At 35.0% G+C, this 25,093-nt stretch overlaps 1 protein-coding gene across 1 annotated transcript in view; it reads left to right on the forward strand.

Annotated features, from left to right (window-relative positions):
• Positions 1-25,093, forward strand: part of LOC100378603 (uncharacterized) — an 88,321-nt gene that overhangs the window by 53,386 nt on the left and 9,842 nt on the right. Inside the window, exons 7-10 of the mRNA XM_085500019.1 lie at positions 2,362-2,451; positions 15,998-16,081; positions 20,013-20,135; positions 23,680-23,814. Coding sequence (XP_085356145.1) covers positions 2,362-2,451; positions 15,998-16,081; positions 20,013-20,135; positions 23,680-23,814 — 432 coding nt within the window. The remainder of the gene's footprint in view (positions 1-2,361; positions 2,452-15,997; positions 16,082-20,012; positions 20,136-23,679; positions 23,815-25,093) is intronic.

A 25,093-nucleotide genomic window follows, 5' to 3' on the forward strand; every position in this document is an offset into this window, starting at 1 on the left:
GCAAATAAAATTCAACTTAGTTTCATCGTAAGCAAATGATCCCGGTTGTGTATAAACGCTCGATGCTGTCGGGTAACCGTCATGTTCTTTCTGTTGCACGAGTTGACCTAATAGGTCAAATCGCTACTTAACCCATCAAAATGCTGGATGATGCAACATGTTCAAATTATTATAGCTCATTTAATTATTTTAATGTTATTGAACGCAACGTGGAAGAGATTTGCCGATGTTGTAGTATGATCTTTTGGCTTGGATTTTGTTGGGTTTATAATCGGGTAAATTGTTGTAAAATGCTGTAAATTTGGAGGGGGGGGGGGCATATACTGGAGCAGGGGTCTATACCCTGATAACTATGGTAACTGGTAATTACCAATGTCGATAATATCATATAGATGTTTGTTTATTTGTTGTAACTAATTTAAAAAGATGATTGACCCAAATGATTGTAAATTATTTCAGACAATAATTAGACTAATATGTAACTTCTGTTGACTATATAACAAATTACCGTACTTCCCCGAGTATAAGCCCAGGGGCCTGAACATGTAAAATCGGGGAAATTAGGGGGTGGGCTTATACTCGAGGACCGACTCAGAAAGATCATTTTTGGGGGGGTTTAAAATTGTAACCATGTTCCAAATTACATTTTTCAATCACAGCGCCTGTCTCGGAGAAGTAATACGTCTTTTTAGCTCCGCTGTTGACAAAGTCGACACAGCAGAGCTGTTCATATTACTGATTGTCTGTCGGCGGCGGCGTCAACTTTACAATTTCAACTTCTTCTTCTAAACCGCAAGTCAGAATGTTTTCAAATTTGATATGCAAGTACCTTGGATGGTTCTTTCTTAGATTTGTTCATTTCATGTCAAAATCTCAAATTCTCTATTTTTGGTGAATATTTTTGTCATTTTTGGTAAAAAGTGATATTTTCGACTTCTTGTAAAAAAAACCTCAAGTCCGATTACTTTGATATTACATATATAGGTACTACATGTGGACTTCTCTCAGATTTGTTAATTTCGTGATGATATCTTTAATTATCTAATTTTGGTGAATATTTTTGTCATTTTTGGTAAAGAAATATTTTCGACTTCTTGTTGAAAACCGCATGTCCAATTGCTTTGATATTACATATATAGGTACTACATGTGGACCTCTCTCAGATTTGTTCATTTTGTAATGATATCTTTAATTCTCTAATTTTGGTAAATATTTTTGTAATTTTTGGTAAAAAGTGATATTTTCCAGTATTGTTGAAAACCGTCTGATTGCTCTGATACTATACATATTGTTCATTTTCGAATGATATCTTCTGTTCTTTAATCGTAATGTGCATTGCTAACAGCGGAGCTATCTCAGCCGAGAGGCTGCTTGTTGATTTCCACGACACTTTTTACAATGAAGAAACAAACATGTTCATAAAAATAAACACATTTTATTACAATACAGTTTACATACCGTCTAAATTTACGTTGCAAAAAATGGGTAGAGTCTTGTGGGAAAACAGTCAAAGGCAAGATCTTTATCATTATCTTCGTTGTGGAATTTTGTTTATTATACACAAACTCTCTATACAAAGCAATTTCCGCCATTGTGTTTTCATCATGATTTGAACTGAAACAACTTCCTTTGACCTAACAGGTCATGTCTTTCGTTAACCAATCAAAATGCACAGTACAGACAAAGTTTTCCAATTATTGACGCAGTAAGTGAATTACCGCGATGTTCAAATGTGATCTGATTTCGAAAAAAATGGTGATTTTTCCCCTAAAGCTGTTGAATCGCAATTTTCGAAAGGTAAACTGAAGGCAGAGGAAGTATTTAAACTTTTCACGGTCGCCAACAAGTCATGTCGAGGAATAGTTTGCTCGTTCACACCCCATTCTCGAAAGTCTCAATGGACACGATTATTCAGAAAAGTAAAACAATGTTCAATGACCAGGTTTCACGATTTGACAATCACATTTTTGACGCTTCTAAAACTACTACATAAAAGAAATATGGATTACTTCAGTATTGCAACATCAGGGTTCATCCTGAGTAGATAACAGAATAGAAAAGGTGCAAACCATGTTCCATATGTTCACCCGCCATGCACTCGTAAAAGTTTTCTCTTAAAAGCATGAACCAAACTACCATACTAATAATCACGATTATTATGCAAGGAAATACACTTTTTACATGCATATTTTAATAAATGTCATCGACTATTTTGTGAATTTGTGATGAAAAGAGGGAACTGGTGATGAAACGTTTAACATATAGACCATTTTGTGGTAGTAATCTTTGAGTTGTTCATGTATCCTAATAATTATCTCATACCATAGTATGCTTCAAATATTGTTAAATGTATTTTTTTAGGAATTTGTAAAGAAGTTAAAGCTTCTTCCAGAACAGAAAGTGCTAGATGTTGGCTGTGGTATTGGTGGCGGTGATTTTTATATGGCCAAGGTATGACAATTCTACAATTAACTATACATTAAATTGTAAAAAAAAGAAGAATAAAAGATGGAAAAATAAAATTCACTACATTTTGAACTGTAGACATTAATCTGCTATTCAGCCATAGATGGAGAGAGAAATCTAAGTAAGGGAAAGCCCCATGACCTCATAGATTTTCTTCCACATCACGAACCATGTGACTGATGCAAAGTGGACGACGCCATTTTGCCTTATGATCACTTTTGTTTTTCTCCGCACCGAGTGTTCATCGTAGCAAAAACAGTGTGATTCAGTCTCCAGTTTTTCGACTGAGTTTTTTGAAGAGTCAATGAACCACTGGTAACAGTAGACATAGTGGCTGGTAGGATAAGTTTTTCTTATTTTGGGGCCCATGTCATTTTTTTGTGTGCAAGATGAAGCAATCGGCCACGTTGTCGGGGCTCTGTATCAGCATTAAACTGTAAATTCTTTTCACTCATGCATGCCTTGTTCATTTTACTAGTGTGGTGTTCAAAATGGGCAGAAAGAAGGGAGCAGTCAGTTGATGTCAGGAACATCGATCTTAGTGATCCGATGTTCGACCCCCACCCCTCGATCCTCGAGCAGTCACTTGGTAGTCCTGTCACTTCCGGAATACAAAGTAACACCGACTATATGACTCTCCTGGTACGGCCCAGTGCTGGACGCAGGGGAACGCACAGACGGTGTTGATGCTAGACCAAGTGCTACCCGATTGATGCGGTGTTTGATACCTGAGCCAGCAGAATCTGGAGCCAAATATCAAGCCCAATCGGTACCATGAATTTTTGGTTCGGTGGCAAAGAGGGATTGCCGCGATCATGGAATATTTCGGCAGTTCAGTCGGAAACAATCCACGCCCTGAGAGCAAAGTTGCAACCCTCAACTTTTGAGTTTGTGGCCAGCCCACTGGAACGCATTGTTTTGTGCCTCCAGCACTCTGAAGTCTCAAAGGCAGAATGCACCAACCTTCTAGACAAGCATACACAGCCATTGGTGAGACACAACACAGCTACTCGGGATATCCCGCAGTGTCATCTGGCTCTTGTGGCAGGGACTGCCTCTGTGCAGCGGGATGCTGTTTTAGCTGTTTTGACTGACGAACTGAGTCACAGGGTGCTTCACTGCCTCAGTTATGTAGACTGAACATCCCCCACCCTCTCGAGGATGGAAAGAGCAGTCTCTCTGCTTCGGGATCCCACTGACCAGTTGGTACAGGTGAGACCTGCAAAAAGGACCCCAAGCCGAGAAAACGTAACGACTAAAGTCGGAATCCCGCAACAGCTGTTAAAGGCACTGCCAGGGAATCCCCGCAAAGCAAAAGCAATTTGCCAGGAGGGAAACAGTTTGCTTACAAATGGCCGGGCTTCTACCCGCAAGTGTTGGTGGTACCAAAGACTACAGGTGGCTGTGTCCAGCAGTTCTGGACAGCAGACTAAATCAGTAAGTGATTCCTGGAAACATCAAGCACTGTTTTACTCTCAGTGCTCTGTTTCTACTGGTTAACCTCAGTGAGTCAGCGACTCCTTCGATTCGCCCATTTGGGCCAAGTAGTCAAGTTCATGGTACTCCCCTTCAGGTTAGGCATGGATCTATATGTGTTCACCAGAATGTTGAAACAGGTGGTGCTGCTGCTGCACTGGCCATCGGTACACATCAACCCGTACCTAGACGGCTGGTTGCTACACAACCCAAACAAGGGTTGATTAGTTGAACAGTAAGGCTAACACAGGATTCACTACACCAGTTGGGCTTCCTAGCTTCCCATCCACACTCAGCAGCGTTTGGGTTTCTGGGCACGAAGTTCGACACGAAGACTGGCTTGGTACGACCATTGCAGGCTCGTTGCCTAGCACTAAGAGGCGTAGCTGAATGTCTAGTCAAAGTTCTCTCTACATCTCTCTGAGAGCGGTGTGTATCATCAGAATGATGATCTAAGTTTGCAGGGTAGTTCCCCAAGCTGCGTTTCGCAGCCACTCGGTACAGTGCACTATGTTGCAGCAACAGGCTCACCTACGGGAACTGAAGAGGCGAGTAACTCTCTTGGACCAAGCAAGGGATGCCTTGCCCTGGTGGATGGCGATTGCCAACCTCAGGCAAGGGGGCCCACCTGGACCCACTCTCCACTGCTATGACTGATAACAGATGCCTCCCTCACAGACTGGGGAGTGCAAAAACAAGCCCAGGGAATATGGCCCTGCATTGGGTTCAAGGCCGCCATACATTGTGTCAATTAGCTCAAACTGAAAGCAGTGCACTTAGCACTGATACACATTCTACCCATAGTTCGATACACATTCTACCCATAGTTCGATACACTTTCTACCCATAGTTCGATACACTTTCTACCCATAGTTCGAGTCTTGCTTCACCCGGACAATACAGTGGTGGTCTCTTATATCAACAAGGAGGCGGGGGGGGGGGGGGGGGTCCCCATTGCTATCAGTTCTGGCAGAGAAAATTCTCCTTTGGTACATGGAATTCATTGTGGAGCTAGCTGCACACCAGCTTCCAGGAGTGCAAAACAGTCAAGTGGACGCCCTCTCGTGGCGACTCTGTTTCCAGAATGTGGAGTGGCAGATACCCCAAGGGGTAGCCTCTTCACTGTTTCGGCGGTAGGACAGTCCAAAGTTAGACCTATTCACCATACCCCAGAATGTCAAGCTTTCGATGTATGTGACACTCTTGCCAACTCCAGGAACCTGGGCCAGGGACGCTTTGTTGATCCCGTGGGCCCACATGAACGTGTATGCCTTTCCTCCCTTCCCACGATTCACCGGGTACTGAAACTTCAACAAGAGCACACGTGCACTTCAATGCTGGTGGTACCCAACGGGCAAAGCAAGGCCTGGTTGTCAATACTGTTGGAAATGTTAGTCAAAACACCAGTTGTGCTTCCTGACTTACAGAATCTGCTGTCCCAACCAGACGGCGCACTGCCAATGAGCCCAGCGGTGTACCACTTACTTGCATTGAGGCTTTCAGTTAACTCTGAGTGGGCTGCCAACGTCCTGGCCAGGGCGAATAGGGATTCCACCAACGCAGCCTACATCCCAAAAAGGTGGGCGTACGTTGATGAGTGTAGTGGAAGGAAGATTTTTGCATGCCAGCCCTCTGTTGGCCAGGTAGCTGATCGTTTTGTCCATTTAGCTAATGAGTTACGCTTGTCCTATGCAACGATCGTTGGCTATAGGCCGGCTTTGTCACCCCCCCTCCCCCCATCAAAAATTCTTTGGGGACAAGACTAGCGACTTGTCCTATTATTAGGAGACTGTTTACTGCTTTCCATCAGAGGCCTAAACTCAGAACAAAGGAACCGCCCAATCGGGACTTGTTGGTTGTATTGTCAGCTTTGAGCAGACCACCCTTGAAGCCTCTGGCATCAGCACCACTAAGGACACAAATCGGGTTTCTCACCAAGATTCAAATCCCTAGACATGATCCTTAACCGATCGTCATCCCCCGTCTGGCCAACATTGTTGGCTCGAAGGATCAAGAGGAGTTGCTTCTTTGCCCGGTTCAAGCGAATTGAATAGTCTCTGTTACAGATTTGTGCGCAGAAGTTTCTCCCATCAGCACTCCTTAGACGTGTCCAGGTCCCGCTTCCGGCCTATGCCCTCATGCATAACTGTGTTGGCCTCATTTTGCCTTGCCCGTAGTGTAGTGTAAACGAAAGGGAAGGTATAGTAAGGAGAAGATTTTGGCGTTGTTGTTGCTGCTGTTGTTGTTGTTGTTGTTGGCATGACTTGTGGGTGCGATAACTCAAGTAACTCTTACATGATTGGTTACAAATTTATATATGGTATAAACAAACATGCAACAATGGCCAAGTTTGATGTTGGTGCATTTTGCTTGCATAATTAATGAGAGACAGCTACTGATTGGATATCTCTTGTGGGCTCGATAACTGAAGTAATTTTTACTCGATCTGTTTCAAATTTATATATGTTATTAACAAAAGATAAACAAGTTCATTATTGGTGCACTTTACATGCATAATAATGAGATATGAAGTAATTATTTTTTCAGTTGAAACATAATTGTTGTGAAAGCTTTTTTTAGTTAAAAAAAGTAACTTTAATGTTTTGATAATGGTTGTGAAAGCTTTTTTAGTTAAAGAAAAGTGATTTTAATGTTTTGAAATTCAATCCTACTAATCTGTACCAGGATTTAACGAGAAAATCCATTGTGTAATAGTTGTTTTGAAATCCTTTGGAATTTTCCATTGTTGTGTGATTACGTATACACTTCATCTTATTGGAACCAGTGCCATCTTAAGTTCATTATAGAAAAATGCCTTTGTTTTTACTCTAGTTAATATTTGACCTTGTGTGAAGTCACTGTATAGGAATTAGATCTGTTCAAAGTATATTTTCAAACACATTTGTCAGTTTATACTGTGAGCATTGGGTTAACTTTGTACAACTATGTGTGTCATTTCATTTCCATTGTGTGACTTGAGTATGTTTTTCCATCTTATTATAATTAGGGCCATCTGGAGTTCATTATTAGAAAATGCCTTCTATTTATACTTTAGTCATTGTATGGTAATTAGATTTGGTCAAAGTTGTCAACAACTCCTTGTCAGTTTACTGTGAGCTTGGCACTGTCATCAGTACAAACACATTCTTTTAGTTCACTTAGTTTGTTAAACATTATAAGATGATATTCTACTGTAAGCAGTAGTACTCGATACTAGTCTTCATTGTTCAGTGAGTTATGAACTAAGTGCAATAAGTTTTGTAAAGTTGCTACTGTACATGTACAATAAGTTATATTTGTAGAGTTCACATATAATAATTATACTATAAGTTGCTGTAAAGCATATTCAGTATTCTTCAGTGCAATAAGTTTTGTAAAGTTATTACTGTACAATGGGTTATATCCTATTAAGTCACGTAAGATAATTATATGATAAGTTAGCATATATAGTAGTTGTTATTGTTTATTGAGCAGTATTTGCTAATATCCAGACTATTAAGTTACATGTAACATTGCACAATTATATAAATGTCATTCCAATATTATTATTATTTAGAATGCCTTGACTTAAGAAAAAGAGTTTTAGAATTAAACATGAACAAAATCGTAAATACGTGCTAAAATAAGAGCATGCGAGTCACAGCCTCAACAGTACAGTAAACAAAACAAAACTTGAAGTAAATACTGAATTTTTCCCCCCAGTCAGCTAATCATGTACAATGTAACCATAAAGTTGATAATTTTATGGATCAAATAATACACACACTTGACAGACTAACAAATCAAAAAGAAATATCTTCAAATGTAATCCAATTACCAAATCAGTTTCACCTGTATCAAAAAAATATTGTGAGTACTGATTGGTTGGATGTTATAAATGGACTCCCTAGTGCTGGGTTACAAATGTTATATACAAGTATTAGCATTTGCAAGCTACATTCATACCAAATCAAAAACCCATCAATGGCAAAAAAATAAAACACCATCTTGTTTGTCATGTGAACGAGAATCATTTGTAATTCAGATGTATTTGGGTATCAACAGTTTTAATAGTGCAGCATGGTTACAGAAGTACATTGAAAGTACTGAACTATTTAATCCTGGTATGGAAAATGATGCCCATGAGTTTCTTGTGAATATATTTGACATATTAGAACAATATGACGTAAACGGTAATAATATGCCAGTACATACTTTACAAAGTATACTTATCGGTATCTATAATAACACATATAAATCAAAACACTGTGCATATCAGAATGTCAGACTGTTTACTGTTTTACAACTTCCTATCACATATTCTAGTAATAGTGAACCATTTCCTATTTCACATTACCTTAATGATTATTTTAGCTATTCTGGAGTAAAATAAAATCAACAAAATCGATGGAAGCAGAACATCACAAAATCAACTGCCCCCCCCCCAAATGTATACCTTAGCGTGATCATTGGTAGTGAGAAATGAAAATTATGTCAATTTTCAGCTTTTCCACTGATATCTCAGGTACTAATCACATTTCAATGAAACTTACATAGATACATAGGACGATGAATAAACAGATATGTGAAATATTAATTACCTAATTTGCATAATTAATCAATTTTCAGCTTTTGATATTTCAATTACTATTACTTCATCACTTTTCAATGAAACTCAGTACATAGATGCTTTAGAACAATCCAAAGACCTGATTAATTTTAAGTAAAAATGTGTGCATATTAATCAACTAATTATTCCATTTTAATGAAACTTGGTACATTGATGCTCCAGAACAATGCACAGACCCGCTCAGATCATATTAATTACCTAATTTGCATAATAAATCGTAATTTTTAGTTCTAATCACATTTCAATAAAACTTGGTACAATGTACATGGATGGTCTGTGACAGTACTTATCTTAATTCAATGAATCTTGGTACATATGTACTCTAACACAATGTGATGATCTAATTAGTTTCAGGTTTATATACATCTATAATAATTACCTAATTTGCATAATAATTTACTTTTCAGATTTCCACTAATTTAGTTAGGATTAATCATCACATTATGAAACTTTGTACATGTGCACCCTGAAACAATATACAGACCTAAATCTATGCATAATAATTGCTTAGTTTGTATAATTCATTTCATTGAGGGAATCCACAGACATCCACAGACATGATTAGTTTAATGTTGATAAACATGCATATGGATTTAAATCAGATTTAAATTGAATTCATCGCAGAGGTGCTCTGGAATAAATTAGACTAAAAACCATGGATGAAAAATCAAATGTATTTTCTGTATTTTTTTTATATTATGCATCTCAAATAGCAGACTAAAATTAGTTGCCAAGCTTCTCGATTGAAAAGCAAGTCTTAAATTTTGAATTAATTTGAATGCGTCTTCAATACTCTCAGCACACAGGAGTTCTTTCTAAGCTTTCTTTGATTTGTTATGGGGACGACACCGGCAAGGTAAGACCTCGTTGGTCACTGGTCTCAACTAGGTGGTCGTCGTAAGTAGGGAATATTGTCCCGGGCTGGGAAACCCTTTATTGTTTCTGTTTTTGCTCAGAAACCCACCACCTCTTGGCACCTACAGTTCAAATTAGTCATTTTGACTGACCAGAGTCTATGGTGGGTAATTGAACGTAGTGAACTGAGGCAGAGGGTTTTAAACCTGCCTATTCACATAGTTCATATCCACCATATTACTCCAGGTCCCTCCCGGCCACCCCACTTTTCCGTAGCAATTGGCTTAGTTCTTGTTTACAAAGAAAAAACCAGAAGTGATCATAAGGCAAGATGGTGTCACCCGCATTGCCTCTGTCACAAGGTTCGTGACATGTAAGAAAATCTAGGAGGTCATGGGGCTTCCCCTGACCTAGATTTCTCTCTCAGTCGTTGGCTGAATCGCGGTTAATGCTGTATTGTTTTGAAGGTTCTATTTGAGTATGATTACATCATTGCTCTAATTATCCAGAGTTCAATGCTAATAAACAGTAAGAGTGTTCCACCATTTTGAATAATACGGACTGGTTCTTTTTACGTTAAGCCACAAACTTGTCAATATATTACATTTTGGCGATGAGGATGGGATATTACTACGTGGATGAATGCCAAACAAGTGTTGAAGTTTTCTAGGAGAAAAAAGTGTGAATTTTTCTTAAGTTGAAAAGGATTGCGTTCGTAAATCCAAAACTGTGCGCGAGAAGGCAGACGTCGGAGCATTCACCGGTCGAGTGGGCGAGTTTAATGCCGAACGAGAAACATTCAATTCCTATGTGGAATGAATGGAGATGTTCTTCACGGCAAATAACATTGTAGAAATACCAGGTGAGAATAATGAAGCAGCGAATCTTGTTGTTAGAGAAAGAAAACGTGCAATTTTCCTAACGGAGATCGAACCTGAAGTATATTCCACACTGAGTGGATTTGTTAGTGCCAGTGAAGCCCAAAGACATTCAATTACAAGTCATCGTACAAACACTAGAGCGATATTATAATCCAGCACCATTAAAAATTGCTGAGAGTTTTCATTTTGGAACTCAAAATCAGAAACCAGGCGAATCGATCAATGACTATATTGTGTCATTAAAGAAACTGTCCATTCACTGCAATTACGGACAATTCCTGAATCAAGCATTGAGAGACCGGTTTGTGTGCGGATTGAATAATTCCAAGAGACAGAATAAGCTGTTGAACACTGTTGACCTTACATTTGACAGAGCTTGTCAGATTACCCAGTCCATGGAGATGGCGAAGAAGAATACACATGAATTTCGTCCAGCCAGCAGTCATAACAGTAATGCAGGTGTTGTGAACAAATTGAAAACTTTTAAGAGGAACAGAAATGATCACACTAGTATGGACAATGGTAAACAATCATGTTATAGGTGTGAGGGTAATCATAATGCACAGAAGTGTAAATTTAAGTCAGCTAAATGCTATAAGTGTGTCAAAATAGGTCATATTGCATCTGTTTGTCAAAGAAAATATGACAAAGCTAGTGTGAAGCCCAAGCAGTATTTTAAGGCTAAAGGTAGTGTAAATAATGTATCAGAGTCACACAGCGAGTATAGCAATGATGATTTAGGTACTTATTCCTTGTTTACAGTTACAGGTAGTCCAACCAAGATAGGCTATACTGTAGATATGTCCATTAATGGGTCATTGTGTAAAATGGAGATAGATACCGCAGCTGACTACTCAATTATGAGTAAGAGTATGTACAAAGAGAAATTTAGTAATATTCCACTTATTATATCAGATGTTAAGTTGAAAACATATACTGGTGAAATGCTTAAGGTGTGTGGAAAGATGAGATGTAATGTTCTGTACAAAGGTCATAAGTATATATTGCCAATAATTGTAGCAAATTATGAAGGTAAACCTACTTTGTTAGGCAAAAACTGGTTGAACCATATAAAGCTTCAGTGGGGTGAGATATTTAGTGTCACTAATTTGGAATCTTCCAGTGCCAAAATTCAACTTAATGAACTGTTATCAAAACATAGCGAGCAATTTAAAGAAGGCTATGAGGGTATGAAAGGGTTTGAAGCACACATAACTATGCAAGATGGTGTGAAACCTGTATACATTAAACCATGTCTAGTCCTGTATGCTTTGAAAGATGAAGTTGAAAAAGAATTGGACAAACTGGAGCGATATGGTGTGATTGTGAAAATTGAGAGATCAAATTGGGCAAGTCTAATAGTGGTTGTACCAAAAGCTGATAAGTCTGTGAGAATTTGTGGTGACTATAAGGTGACCATCAACCAAGCTGTAGAGGATGAAAAGTATCCACTTCCTACTACTCAGGACTTGTATGCAGTGCTAGCAGGATCTAAAGTTTTTACTAAACTTGACTTGTCACATGCATATGCACAACTCAGTGTTGATAAAGAGAGTCAAGAGTATTTGACAATTAACACGCATAAAGGACTGTATTCTTATACCAAGTTGCCTTATGGGGTCAAATCTACTCCTAAAATATTCCAAGCTAAAATGGATCAGATGCTACAAGGGGTAGAGAAATGTGTGTGTAAACAAGACAACGTTCGTATTGGTGGTGATAACTGGCAGGAGAATCTCAGAATTCTAGTTGATGTTTTCAAGAGATTTCGCAAACATAATGTTCACTTGAAACTACAAAGGTGTGAATTTCTGAAACCTGAAGTGACCTACTTAAACTGAAAGTAAATGCTGATGGTTTGCATCCTGTGAGTAAGAAAATTTATGCTATAAAACAAGCACCTGTTCCACACAATGTTAGTCAGTTGAGATCATTTTTGGGTATGATCCAATATTATCACTCATTTCTACCAGGTTTAGCAACCAAATTAGCACCGTTACATAAACCTTTAGAAACCAATATCCAATGGAAATGGACTACTGTATGTCAACAAGCATATGAATCCTGTAAACAAAGTCTTACCAGTGATGCCTTACTCATACACTATGATGTGAAAGGTGAACTACGACTGGCTTGTGATGCTTCAAGTTATGGTCTTGGTGCAGTAATTAGTCATGTGATGGATAATGGTGAATAAAATAAAGGCCAGTAGCATATGCGTCTCGGACATTGAGTTACAGTGAAAAGAACTATGCACAAATTGAACGTGAGGCATTATCAATTGTGTTTAGTGTGAAGAAGTTTCACCAGGTCTTGTATGGAAGAAAGTTCACTTTAATTACGGATCACAAACCATTGTTAGCAATTTTGGGTCCAAAATCAGCAATTTCCACCCTTGCAGCAGCACGTATGCAGAGATGGGCGTTAATACTTTCAGCATATGATTATGAAATTCAATATAGAAGATCAGAAGATCATGCTAACTGTGATGCACTTTCCAGGTTGCCACATGGAGACTCCAGAGAGGGTAGTGAGAGTGCAATTTATCAAGTGAGTGCCATCGATGATGATTTCCCAATTACAGCAAAGGACATTGGGAAAGCTACAAATGTTGATCCAGTACTTAGTAAAGTGTCAGGGTGGCCAAAGAGTTGTAGTGATGAGACTCTTAAACCATATCATAATACATGTAGAAGACTTGAGTTGTGTTGTGAGCAAAATTGTGTTCTTTGGGGTTCCAGGGTGATTATTCCTCCAGTTTTAAGGGAGAAAATGTTAAAAGAATTGCACTGGGAACATCCAGGTATATGTAGTATGAATGCAATTGCTCGTACTTGTGTATGGTGGCCAAAAATGGATGAGCAAATTGAAGAGGTAGTGAGAGTTTGGACAGTATGTCAAAATGATTCCTTGGAAATGGCCAACTAGACCATTTCAGCGTATTCATATTGACTTTTGTCAAAAAGGTAGTGATTATTTTCTTGTAGTTACCAAATTGTACGCCCCAATAGTATAATAATTGTATACATATTCTGTACAAAAAGTATACTTTTTTGAAATTGCGTACATTATTTGTATACAAAATTTATACATACAAGAAAACAGCAGTACATTATTTGTATACACACTTTATACAAATTCATTAATGTATATTTGTTGTATACTAAAAATGTACAGACTTTTTTTGCATAGGATTCAATGACTAAATATTGTATAATTTACATATACAAAAAATGTACAATATCATGACTAAGAAATAAAGAGTAACCAAAACAATTTGTTAGATTGATGACAGAATGTAGTATAATTTGTGTATACATTAACTGTACAAATTATTAGTCCTCGTTAGGGCGCAGTCCGCAAACGGGGACTTATGTTTTGACCTCCGTGTGTTTGTGCGTGTGTCCGTGCGTGCGTCCGGACCTGTAGCTTAGAAATGCCTGGACCAATCACAATCAAACTTCACACATACATCATACATGATATTATACATATGCACGTCAATTTGTTTCACAATCTGATTCAAGATGGCCGAATGGTGGCCATTTTTGTGCTGAAAATCATCAAAATCAAGCATTTCTCGGCTGTTTACAGATGGATTTTGTTCAAACTTGGTATATACATTAGACATTATAGGACCTTGATGCACATTATTTTGTTTTACGATCTGATTCAAGATGACCGAATGGGGGCAATTTTTGTGCTAAAAAATTCTAAAAATCAACCATTTCTCAGCTGTTTACAGATGGATTTTGTTCAAACTTGGTATAAACATTAGACGTTATGGGACCTTGATGCAAATAATTTTGTTTTTTAGATAAGATTCAAAGTGGCCGACTGGCGGCCATTTTATATTAATGAATGATTCTCGTTGACAAATCTTGACAAATATTAGTACTATTTATGTATACGTAGAATGAACAAATATTGGACTTAGAATCTGAATAAACTTAACTCTGCCCAATAATACAATATATGTATACATAAACTGTACAAAAATATGGAATTTAATATTCAATTAAATTCATAACAGAGTATAAAAACATTTTTAATAGATTAATTAGGAATTACTAAACTATATTTTTGGATATCAGTAAAGTTATATTTTTACTAGAGTTTACTGAAATAGTTCAGTCATTATAAGAAGAGTGTATAACACATTACCTAAGAGAGTTGTTTAGAGTTTGCCCAATTTGCATATATTAAAAATTATCCTGTTTTGGATCCGAACATGTTTTATTGCCAATTTTTATGAAATTTTTTCTTGATCAATTTAACTAAATTAAAAATTTTTGTACACTATTTGCATAGTATTTGCATACTTGTTGTATACAAATCTGTTCCAAATATAGGGTACTTCTTGTATACAAAAAATTATACACAAAAAGTATACATTTTGTTTAATTAATTTTGGTTAAGGGAGTTGATAGCCATTCAAAGTGGATTGAGGTGAAACATATGACCTCATCTACTGCTGAGCATACCATTGCTGAGTTGCGTTTAATTTTTGCTGACCATGGCTTACCTGAAGAGGTTGTGTCTGATAATGGGCCACAGTTTACTTTTGTAGAGTTTTCTGAATTTTTGCGTAAAAATGGCATAAAGCATACTTTGGTTCCATCGTATCACCCACAATCCAATGAGGCAGCTGAGAGGTCAGTTAGAGTTGTAAAAGAAGCTTTATTGAAACAAGTTCTTCAATGTACAAAGGGTGTGTCTATGAAACATAGAATAGCAAATTTTCTGTTAAGGTATCGTACTACACTTCACAGTACGACAGGTGTATCACCATCAGAATTGATGGTGAAGCGGCGTTTAAGAACCAGGTTAAGTTTGTACAATTTGTAGAGAGTAAACAAGAGAAACAAAAGCAGTATAAGGATCTGAAATGTAAACGTGATAGATCTTTTGTTAAGTATGACAGAGTACGTGTTTGAAATACTAGAGGTAATTCTAAAATAGATAAGTGGATTCCAGGTACTGTAATTAAAATTTGTGGACCACAAAGTTATATTGTTAGAACAGGTCATACAACTAGATATGTTCATACAGATCATTTAATTAAAGCACATGATTGTGTGAAAGGTGATATTGACGAGCAAGATGTCAGTGTACCTGAGTTGCATGATTTTTCTGTCAATGAAAATGTAAATCTTCCTAATGAAAATGTTTCTATTAATCAGCCTAATGAGAATGTAATTACTCAGAATGTTAAACCTACGGTTTCTCCTGAATGTGTGACAACTTCACCAGTTTTGAGGAGATCTCAAAGAGTAAGGAAACCTGTAGTCAAACTAGATCTGTGAGTTTATTGTTACTGTTCAATTTTTGAAGCAATTGTTAAAAACTTATGTGAGTTGTATTCTTAACAAATTATATTCCCATTTTTAGGGGAAAGCAGTGTAATGTTTTGAAGGTTCTATTTGTGTATGATTACGTCATTGCTTAATTACCCAGAGTTCATTGCTAATAAACAGTAAGAGTGTTCCACCATTTTGAATAAGCCACAAACTTGTCAATATATTACAAATGCCTACAGTTAAAAATAGTCATTTTGATAGTCATTTTGACTGACCGGAGTCTATGAACTATGTAAATAGGCGGGTTGAAAACCTTCTGCCTAAATTTGTTACCGGTATGTTTACCATGCCAACTACATACATCTATTCCTTGCTATCAAGATATTAAAAAGTTTTTTTTTTTTCCACAGACCTATGGGGTCAATGTTCATGGTGTAGATTTGTCATGTAATATGATAGAGATTGCATTAGAAAGAGCACATGACTTTCAGAAGGTAAGTTGCCCTGCAATCTGAATAATAAATTTTACCAATTAGATTGATCACAATTTTTGCCTCACCATAATGCAAATGAATCTTTGTAGATACCAATCTCTTATTCAATGATGAAACAGTTTGGACATTTAATCTGTACTCAGACTAATATAGAACAGACTAGCAATGCCTATAGTTGTAGGTGTGAATTGGGGATTGTGCCTGTAAGATGTGTGCCTTGGCAGACCTTGATGGTAGTTTATTGACACACGTTTGTGATTTCTGAACACACTCACATTTGCCTGCTACATGTTTTTCGTAATGTGATTCTAGCACTGAACGCACAGGCGCATTCTTTCAGATCAAGCCAAGGAAATGGAATCTGTGAGTTTTGACCTTTGATCATTGTCGTTTCTGTTCAAAAGAATGAGTTACGGCTTTTTAAATTTTTCTTACTTTTGTACTAATGTTTCTCATTATTTAAGTTTTCTAAAAAGGTCAGATAGCAGTGTTGGTGTTGACGGCAGTGCTCCTCTGTGTGGACGCTTTGTAGTTTTTGTGGACAATATACGTTTGAAAACTTTATACATGTATGCTCATGCGACTAAGTGATTGAAGTCATTTAATATTCAGTAGGAAGCTGATATTTCAATAGAGCATTAATTTTAATTATCTCTATTCTCGTTTTTGGTATAATTACAGAAACATGGACAATCAACATAGAAATAATTTGCAATGTTTTGTCACATTTGTGGAGATTATTTAACCAAAAAAAAAAATTAACTACAACCCAAATAACACAACTCTCTAAGTACATGTCATCTCGCACTATGTCGGGTTATTTGATGATTAAATAATTAATATTGCGTTATTACATTATTGTCACATTAGTTTGATCAGTTGTTTTTTGGATTAAATAGTTAAAGGAAAAGTCAAGGCTAACAACATAATAATCCTCAATGAAAGAGCTCGGCAAATGTAAGAACATGCAATTTACAGGTTTTTTATATCACTTCTCATTCTCTAGATATTAAATTTTTCATAAATTTATGTAGACGGCCATCTTGATTCTTCAGCAAAGGATTATGGGTAAAGTATGACATCATAGAGTCACTTGTCAGAAATTGAGAAAATGATTTCATCTATAACTTCAAAAGTTGAACTTCAAAGTGGCTGAAAGTTTAGAACATGGTAGCTTACATGTGGTAACAAACATGCTTATAAAATAGTTGTCATGGAAACAACTGGAAATATTTATTTTTATGTTTTTCTAACAAATGCTCAAATTTCCTTATATTGTATACAATTTACCGATGTGAGTAGGTTATATAGGTGATATATTACCTGTTGACCATAAAAAGTGGACAAAAAAGTGTCATTCTATATTTCACAACGAAAATAATGATTTTTATTTTTTTAATGTTTTTGGCAATATCTTCATTTTATGTGTATTTGTAACATTCTAATTTACATTACTATAATCATATACAAGAGTAATATGCACAACAAAAATTTGGACAAATTCGCATCAGTATTTCCCATGTTATACCGGTAGATGAAATCATTTTCTCAATTTCTGACAACAGACTCTATGATGTCATATTTTACCCATAATCCTTTGCTTGAGTATAAAGATAGCTGACTACATAATACTGATGAAATGTAGAATATCTAGAGAATAAAAAGTGATATAAAAAAACTGTAAATTGCATTCTCCTACATTTGTGGAGCTTTTTCTTGGGGGTCATTGTGTTGTTTGGCTTGACTTCCCCTTTAAGTCTCAAACAAATGTGGCATGCATCTGACCAATGGAAAAGCTGTATTAGCCATGGCTCTTAGTCTGATGCTTAATTGCCAATTTGAAAAAAAGTAAACTGATCAGGTTTTACCCAGTTCATCCAGAGCCTCCACCAACCACATGGTATGACCAACAGACAAAATTAGAGTCAATTTTCAGTTTTTACTTCTACTTTTTAGCTCCGCTGTCGACTTTGTCAAGCGGAGCTTATCATATTACATGTGGACCTCTCTCAGATTTGTTCATTTTGTAATGATATCTTTAATTCTCTAATTTTGGTGAATATTTTTGTCATTTTTGGTAAAAAGTGATATTTTCGACTTCTTGTTGAAAACCGCAAGTCCAATTGCTTTGATATTACATATATAGGTACTACCAGTACATGTGGACCTCTCTCAGATTTGTTCATTTTGTAATGATATCTTTAATTCTCTAATTTTGGTGAATATTTTTGTCATTTTTGGTAAAAAGTGATATTTTCGACTTCTTGTTGAAAACCGCAAGTCCAATTGCTTTGATATTACATATATAGGTACTACATGTGGACCTCTCTCAGATTTGTTCATTTTGTAATGATATCTTTAATTCTCTAATTTTGGTGAATATTTTTGTCATTTTTGGTAAAAAGTGATATTTTCGACTTCTTGTTGAAAACCGCAAGTCCAATTGCTTTGATATTACATATATAGGTACTACATGTGGACCTCTCTCAGATTTGTTCATTTTGTAATGATATCTTTAATTCTCTAATTTTGGTGAATATTTTTGTCATTTTTGGTAAAAAGTGATATTTTCGACTTCTTGTTGAAAACCGCAAGTCCAATTGCTTTGATATTACATATATAGGTACTACCAGTACATGTGGACCTCTCTCAGATTTGTTCATTTTGTAATGATATCTTTAATTCTCTAATTTTGGTGAATATTTTTGTCATTTTTGGTAAAAAGTGATATTTTCGACTTCTTGTTGAAAACCGCAAGTCCAATTGCTTTGATATTACATATATAGGTACTACATGTGGACCTCTCTCAGATTTGTTCATTTTGTAATGATATCTTTAATTCTCTAATTTTGGTGAATATTTTTGTAATTTTTGGTAAAAAGTGATATTTTCGACTTCTTGTTGAAAACCGCAAGTCCAATTGCTTTGATATTACATATATAGGTACTACATGTGGACCTCTCTCAGATTTGTTCATTTTGTAATGATATCTTTAATTCTCTAATTTTGGTGAATATTTTTGTCATTTTTGGTAAAAAGTGATATTTTCAACTTCTTGTTGAAAACCGCAAGTCCAATTGCTTTGATATTACATATATAGGTACTACATGTGGACCTCTCTCAGATTTGTTTATTTTGTAATGATATCTTTAATTCTCTAATTTTGGTGAATATTTTTATAATTTTTGGTAAAAAGTGATATTTTCGACTTCTTGTTGAAAACCGCAAGTCCATGCTTTGATATATTATACATATAGGTACTACATGTGGACCTCTCTCAGATTTGTTCATTTTCTAATGATATCTTTTGTTCTTTAATTGCCATGTGCATTGCTAACAGCGGAGCTATCTCAGCCGATAGGCTGCTTGTTTTTTGTTCCAATCTTCTGAAAGAAAATGCAGAATATAAACGGGGCTATTTTGTGAACTTGTGATTGAAAGAGGAAACTTGATGAAAAGGTTAAACCATGGTCTATGTAATATATATATCCCATCAGTGACAGGATTTGATAAATAAATATTTATAATTAGATTTGTTGCCATTTTAATTTCAACATACAATAAGCTGTGATAGATAATACTGTGAAACACATTGAAGTAGCTGTGTACAATTTTAGAAAATTTTACTCAATTTACAAAATTTTAATTAACTCAACTATCTCATTGTAAGAATATACTTTCTATTAAATTAGCAACATCTTGAATTAGCAAAATTACTTTAGCTAAAAAAATACTTGATAGCTGAGAAGACATGTTTTGCAGTACACGATGAGGTTTGTAACTACATTGTATACAGCGAAGAAAGACTTGTGAATACAATGTTTGGCACAATTGATATTCTGGTTCTATACTTGTTGCGCGTTCTTGGCATTTTTGTTTATATTTATCTCTCTAAATTGAACAATTACAAATATTTATTTTGTTCCTCCAGATACAGTTTGAAATCTCTGACATAACACAGAGAGAATTCAACGCAGAGACATTTGATGTTATTTACAGCCGTGACACCATTCTACATATTGTTGATAAGTTATCACTGTTCAAGAATTTTCTGGTACATATGAATTATTGTTAATTATTAAATATGACATAATTTCACTGTCTTTGTAACCATATAGTGACCTGATACAGAGAGATAAAATATGTTGTTGAGTTTCTTAATGTTCTGATGCTAATTTTAATATAAAAATATATATTTTTAAAGGAATAATTACTATTTATGCATGAATGCAGCATGTTGGTAATATCTACATGCAGCGACGATCAATGTGACTCCATGCTGCCATACTTTCTGCTATTCTAATGATACCCTTATGATACATCTTTGCTTGTAGTAATAATTTAATGACATAAATTTGTTACGCTGTGTGAATGTTTGTATTCAAAAAATGTTATTTTCTATTATGTACAAAATGTGTTTTACTCCATACAAGGACAAATTTGAATGTTGAAATGAGTGTAGGTGTGTTGAAATGAGTGTAGGTATGTTGAAATGAGTGTAGGTATGTTGAAATGAGTGTAGGTATGTTGCAATGAGTGTAGGTATGTTGAAATGAGTGTAGGTATGTTGAAATGAGTGTAGGTATGTTGCAATGAGTGTAGGTATGTTGAAATGAGTGTAGGTATGTTGAAATGAGTGTAGGTATGTTGAAATGAGTGTAGGTATGTTGAAATGAGTGTAGGTATGTTGAAATGAGTGTAGGTATGTTGAAATGAGTGTAGGTATGTTGAAATGAGTGTAGGTATGTTGAAATGAGTGTAGGTATGTTGAAATGAGTGTAGGTATGTTGAAATGAGTGTAGGTATGTTGAAATGAGTGTAGGTATGTTGAAATGAGTGTAGGTATGTTGAAATGAGTGTAGGTATGTTGAAATGAGTGTAGGTATGTTGAAATGAGTGTAGGTATGTTGAAATGAGTGTAGGTATGTTGAAATGAGTGTAGGTATGTTGAAATGAGTGTAGGTATGTTGAAATGAGTGTAGGTATGTTGAAATGAGTGTAGGTATGTTGAAATGAGTGTAGGTATGTTGCAATGAGTGTAGGTATGTTGAAATGAGTGTAGGTATGTTGAAATGAGTGTAGGTATGTTGAAATGAGTGTAGGTATGTTGAAATGAGTGTAGGTATGTTGAAATGAGTGTAGGTATGTTGAAATGAGTGTAGGTATGTTGAAATGAGTGTAGGTATGTTGAAATGAGTGTAGGTATGTTGAAATGAGTGTAGGTATGTTGAAATGAGTGTAGGTATGTTGAAATGAGTGTAGGTATGTTTTCAAATGAATACAGATATTAAGCTCTTTAGCAGCGCTGTTGATTTGGTCGACTAAACAGAGCTGTTTATATTACTGATTGTCTGTTGGTGTCCAGCATCCTTCAGCATCAATTTTGAAATATTCTTGAAAACAACGCTAATTTCTCTCTCAGATTTGTTCATTTCATGATAATATCTTCAAATCTGTAATGTTGATGAATATTTTCATTTTTAGCTCCGCTGTCGACTTTGTCGAGCGGAGCTTATCATATGAGTGATTGTCCGTCGTCGTTGTCCGTGTCAATGTTTTACTTTTTCAACTTCTTCTTGAAAACTACAAGCCTGAATGCTTTGATACTTGGTGTATATGTACCTTGGGTAGACCTCTCTCAGATTTGTTCATTTCATGATGATATCTTCAATTCTCTAATTTTGGTGAATATTTTTGTCATTTTTAGTAAAAAGTGATATTTTCGACTTCTTGTTGAAAACCGCAAGTCCAATTGCTTTGATATTACATATATAGGTACTACATGTGGACCTCTCTCAGATTTGTTCATTTTGTAATGATATCTTTAATTCTCTAATTTTGGTGAATATTTTTGTCATTTTTGGTAAAAAGTGATATTTTCGACTTCTTGTTGAAAACCGCAAGTCCAATTGCTTTGATATTACATATATAGGTACTACATGTGGACCTCTCTCAGATTTGTTCATTTCATAATGATATCTTTAATTCTCTAATTTTGATGAATATTTTTGTAATTTTTGGTAAAAAGTGATATTTTCGACTTCTTGTTGAAAACCGCAAGTCCAATTGCTTTGATATTACATATATAGGTACTACATGTGGACCTCTCTCAGATTTGTTCATTTTGTAATGATATCTTTAATTCTCTAATTTTGGTGAATATTTTTGTAATTTTTGGTAAAAAGTGATATTTTCGACTTCTTGTTGAAAACCGCAAGTCCAATTGCTTTGATATTACATATATAGGTACTACATGTGGACCTCTCTCAGATTTGTTCATTTTGTAATGATATCTTTAATTCTCTAATTTTGGTGAATATTTTTGTAATTTTTGGTAAAAAGTGATATTTTCGACTTCTTGTTGAAAACCGCAAGTCCAATTGCTTTGATATTACATATATAGGTACTACATGTGGACCTCTCTCAGATTTGTTCATTTTGTAATGATATCTGTAATTCTCTAATTTCGGTGAATATTTTTGTAATTTTTGGTAAAAAGTGATATTTTCGACTTGTTGAAAACCGCAAGTCCAATTGCTTTGATATTACATATATAGGTACTACATGTGGACCTCTCTCAGATTTGTTCATTTTGTAATGATATCTTTAATTCTCTAATTTTGGTGAATATTTTTGTAATTTTTGGTAAAAAGTGATATTTTCGACTTCTTGTTGAAAACCGCAAGTCCAATTGCTTTGATATTACATATATAGGTACTACATGTGGACCTCTCTCAGATTTGTTCATTTTGTAATGATATCTGTAATTCTCTAATTTCGGTGAATATTTTTGTAATTTTTGGTAAAAAGTGATATTTTCGACTTGTTGAAAACCGCAAGTCCAATTGCTTTGATATTACATATATAGGTACTACATGTGGACCTCTCTCAGATTTGTTCATTTCATAATGATATCTTTAATTCTCTAATTTTGATGAATATTTTTGTAATTTTTGGTAAAAAGTGATATTTTCGACTTCTTGTTGAAAACCGCAAGTCCAATTGCTTTGATATATTATACATATAGGTACTACATGTGGACCTCTCTCAGATTTGTTCATTTTCTAATGATATCTTCTGTTCTTTAATTGCCATGTGCATTGCTAACAGCGGAGCTATCTCAGCCGACAGGCTGCTTGTTTACTTCTTGACGACAAGTTAAATTTTTCAATTTTAGTGTATATTTTTGTCCTTTTTGATAAAAACGCTATTTTCAAATGTCCAACTACAATTTGTATAGTGGAGATAAATCAGCTGATAGATACATGTAGGCTGTAGGTTACAGAAGGTAATGATGATTGTTATGTAAATCAGCTGATAGATAGGCTGTAGGTTACAGAAGGTACCGGGTAATGATGATATGATGATTGTTATGTAAATCAGCTGATAGATAGGCTGTAGGTTACAGAAGGTAATGATGATATGATGATTGTTATGTAAATCAGCTGATAGATAGGCTGTAGGTTACAGAAGGTAATGATGATATGATGATTGTTATGTAAATTCAAGAAACAAATTTTATGCAATCTTTCTCTTACAATGTACCTTATGTCATAAATGATAATTAAATATATGTAAATTACTATTATATTTTCCAGAAATGGTTGAAGCCTGGTGGTAAACTATTAATCAGTGATTATTGCTGTGGTCCAAAAGAAGATCACTCTGAGGAATTCAAAAGTTATGTTGCACAGAGAGGATATACACTGTATACTGTACCAGATTATGGAAAGGTAACATTTTAGGATTTTGTCAGTTTGTTCTGTTGACAGATGGAAATACCTGAAGACCAGTATCAGAATTCCTATAGGCAACATTGTTTGGCTTGATATCACTAATTTAGTAATTAAAAACATTGTTTGGCTTGATATCACTAATTTAGTAATTAAAAACATTGTTTGGATTGATATCACTAATTTAGTAATTAAAAACATTGTTTGGATTGATATCACTAATTTAGTAATTAAAAACATTGTTTGGATTGATATCACTAATTTAGTAATTAAAAACATTGTTTGGCTTGATATCACTAATTTAGTAATTAAAAACATTGTTTGGATTGATATCACTAATTTAGTAATTAAAAACATTGTTTGGATTGATATCACTAATTTAGTAATTAAAAACATTGTTTGGCTTGATATCACTAATTTAGTAATTAAAAACATTGTTTGGCTTGATATCACTAATTTAGTAATTAAAAACATTGTTTGGCTTGATATCACTAATTTAGTAATTAAAAACATTGTTTGGCTTGATATCACTAATTTAGTAATTAAAAACATTGTTTGGATTGATATCACTAATTTAGTAATTAAAAACATTGTTTGGCTTGATATCACTAATTTAGTAATTAAAAACATTGTTTGGCTTGATATCACTAATTTAGTAATTAAAAACATTGTTTGGCTTGATATCACTAATTTAGTAATTAAAAACATTGTTTGGCTTGATATCACTAATTTAGTAATTAAAAACATTGTTTGGCTTGATATCACTAATTTAGTAATTAAAAACATTGTTTGGATTGATATCACTAATTTAGTAATTAAAAACATTGTTTGGCTTGATATCACTAATTTAGTAATTAAAAACATTGTTTGGCTTGATATCACTAATTTAGTAAGTAAAAACATTGTTTGGCTTGATATCACTAATTTAGTAATTAAAAACATTGTTTGGATTGATATCACTAATTTAGTAATTAAAAACATTGTTTGGCTTGATATCACTAATTTAGTAATTAAAAACATTGTTTGGCTTGATATCACTAATTTAGTAATTAAAAACATTGTTTGGCTTGATATCACTAATTTAGTAATTAAAAACATTGTTTGGCTTGATATCACTAATTTAGTAAGTAAAAACATTGTTTGGCTTGATATCACTAATTTAGTAAGTAAAACATTTGTCAAGTCAAATATTTGTTGGTTACATGTACATTGTCATGAGATCATTTAACAGTGCACTTATTTCCTCAGGGTGTTCCCTAGGGCATTATAGAGCAGGGGT

This window comes from Saccoglossus kowalevskii, chromosome 6 (assembly GCF_978046115.1).
Source record: "Saccoglossus kowalevskii chromosome 6, keSacKowa6.1, whole genome shotgun sequence".
NCBI classification, from domain to species: domain Eukaryota; kingdom Metazoa; phylum Hemichordata; class Enteropneusta; family Harrimaniidae; genus Saccoglossus; species Saccoglossus kowalevskii.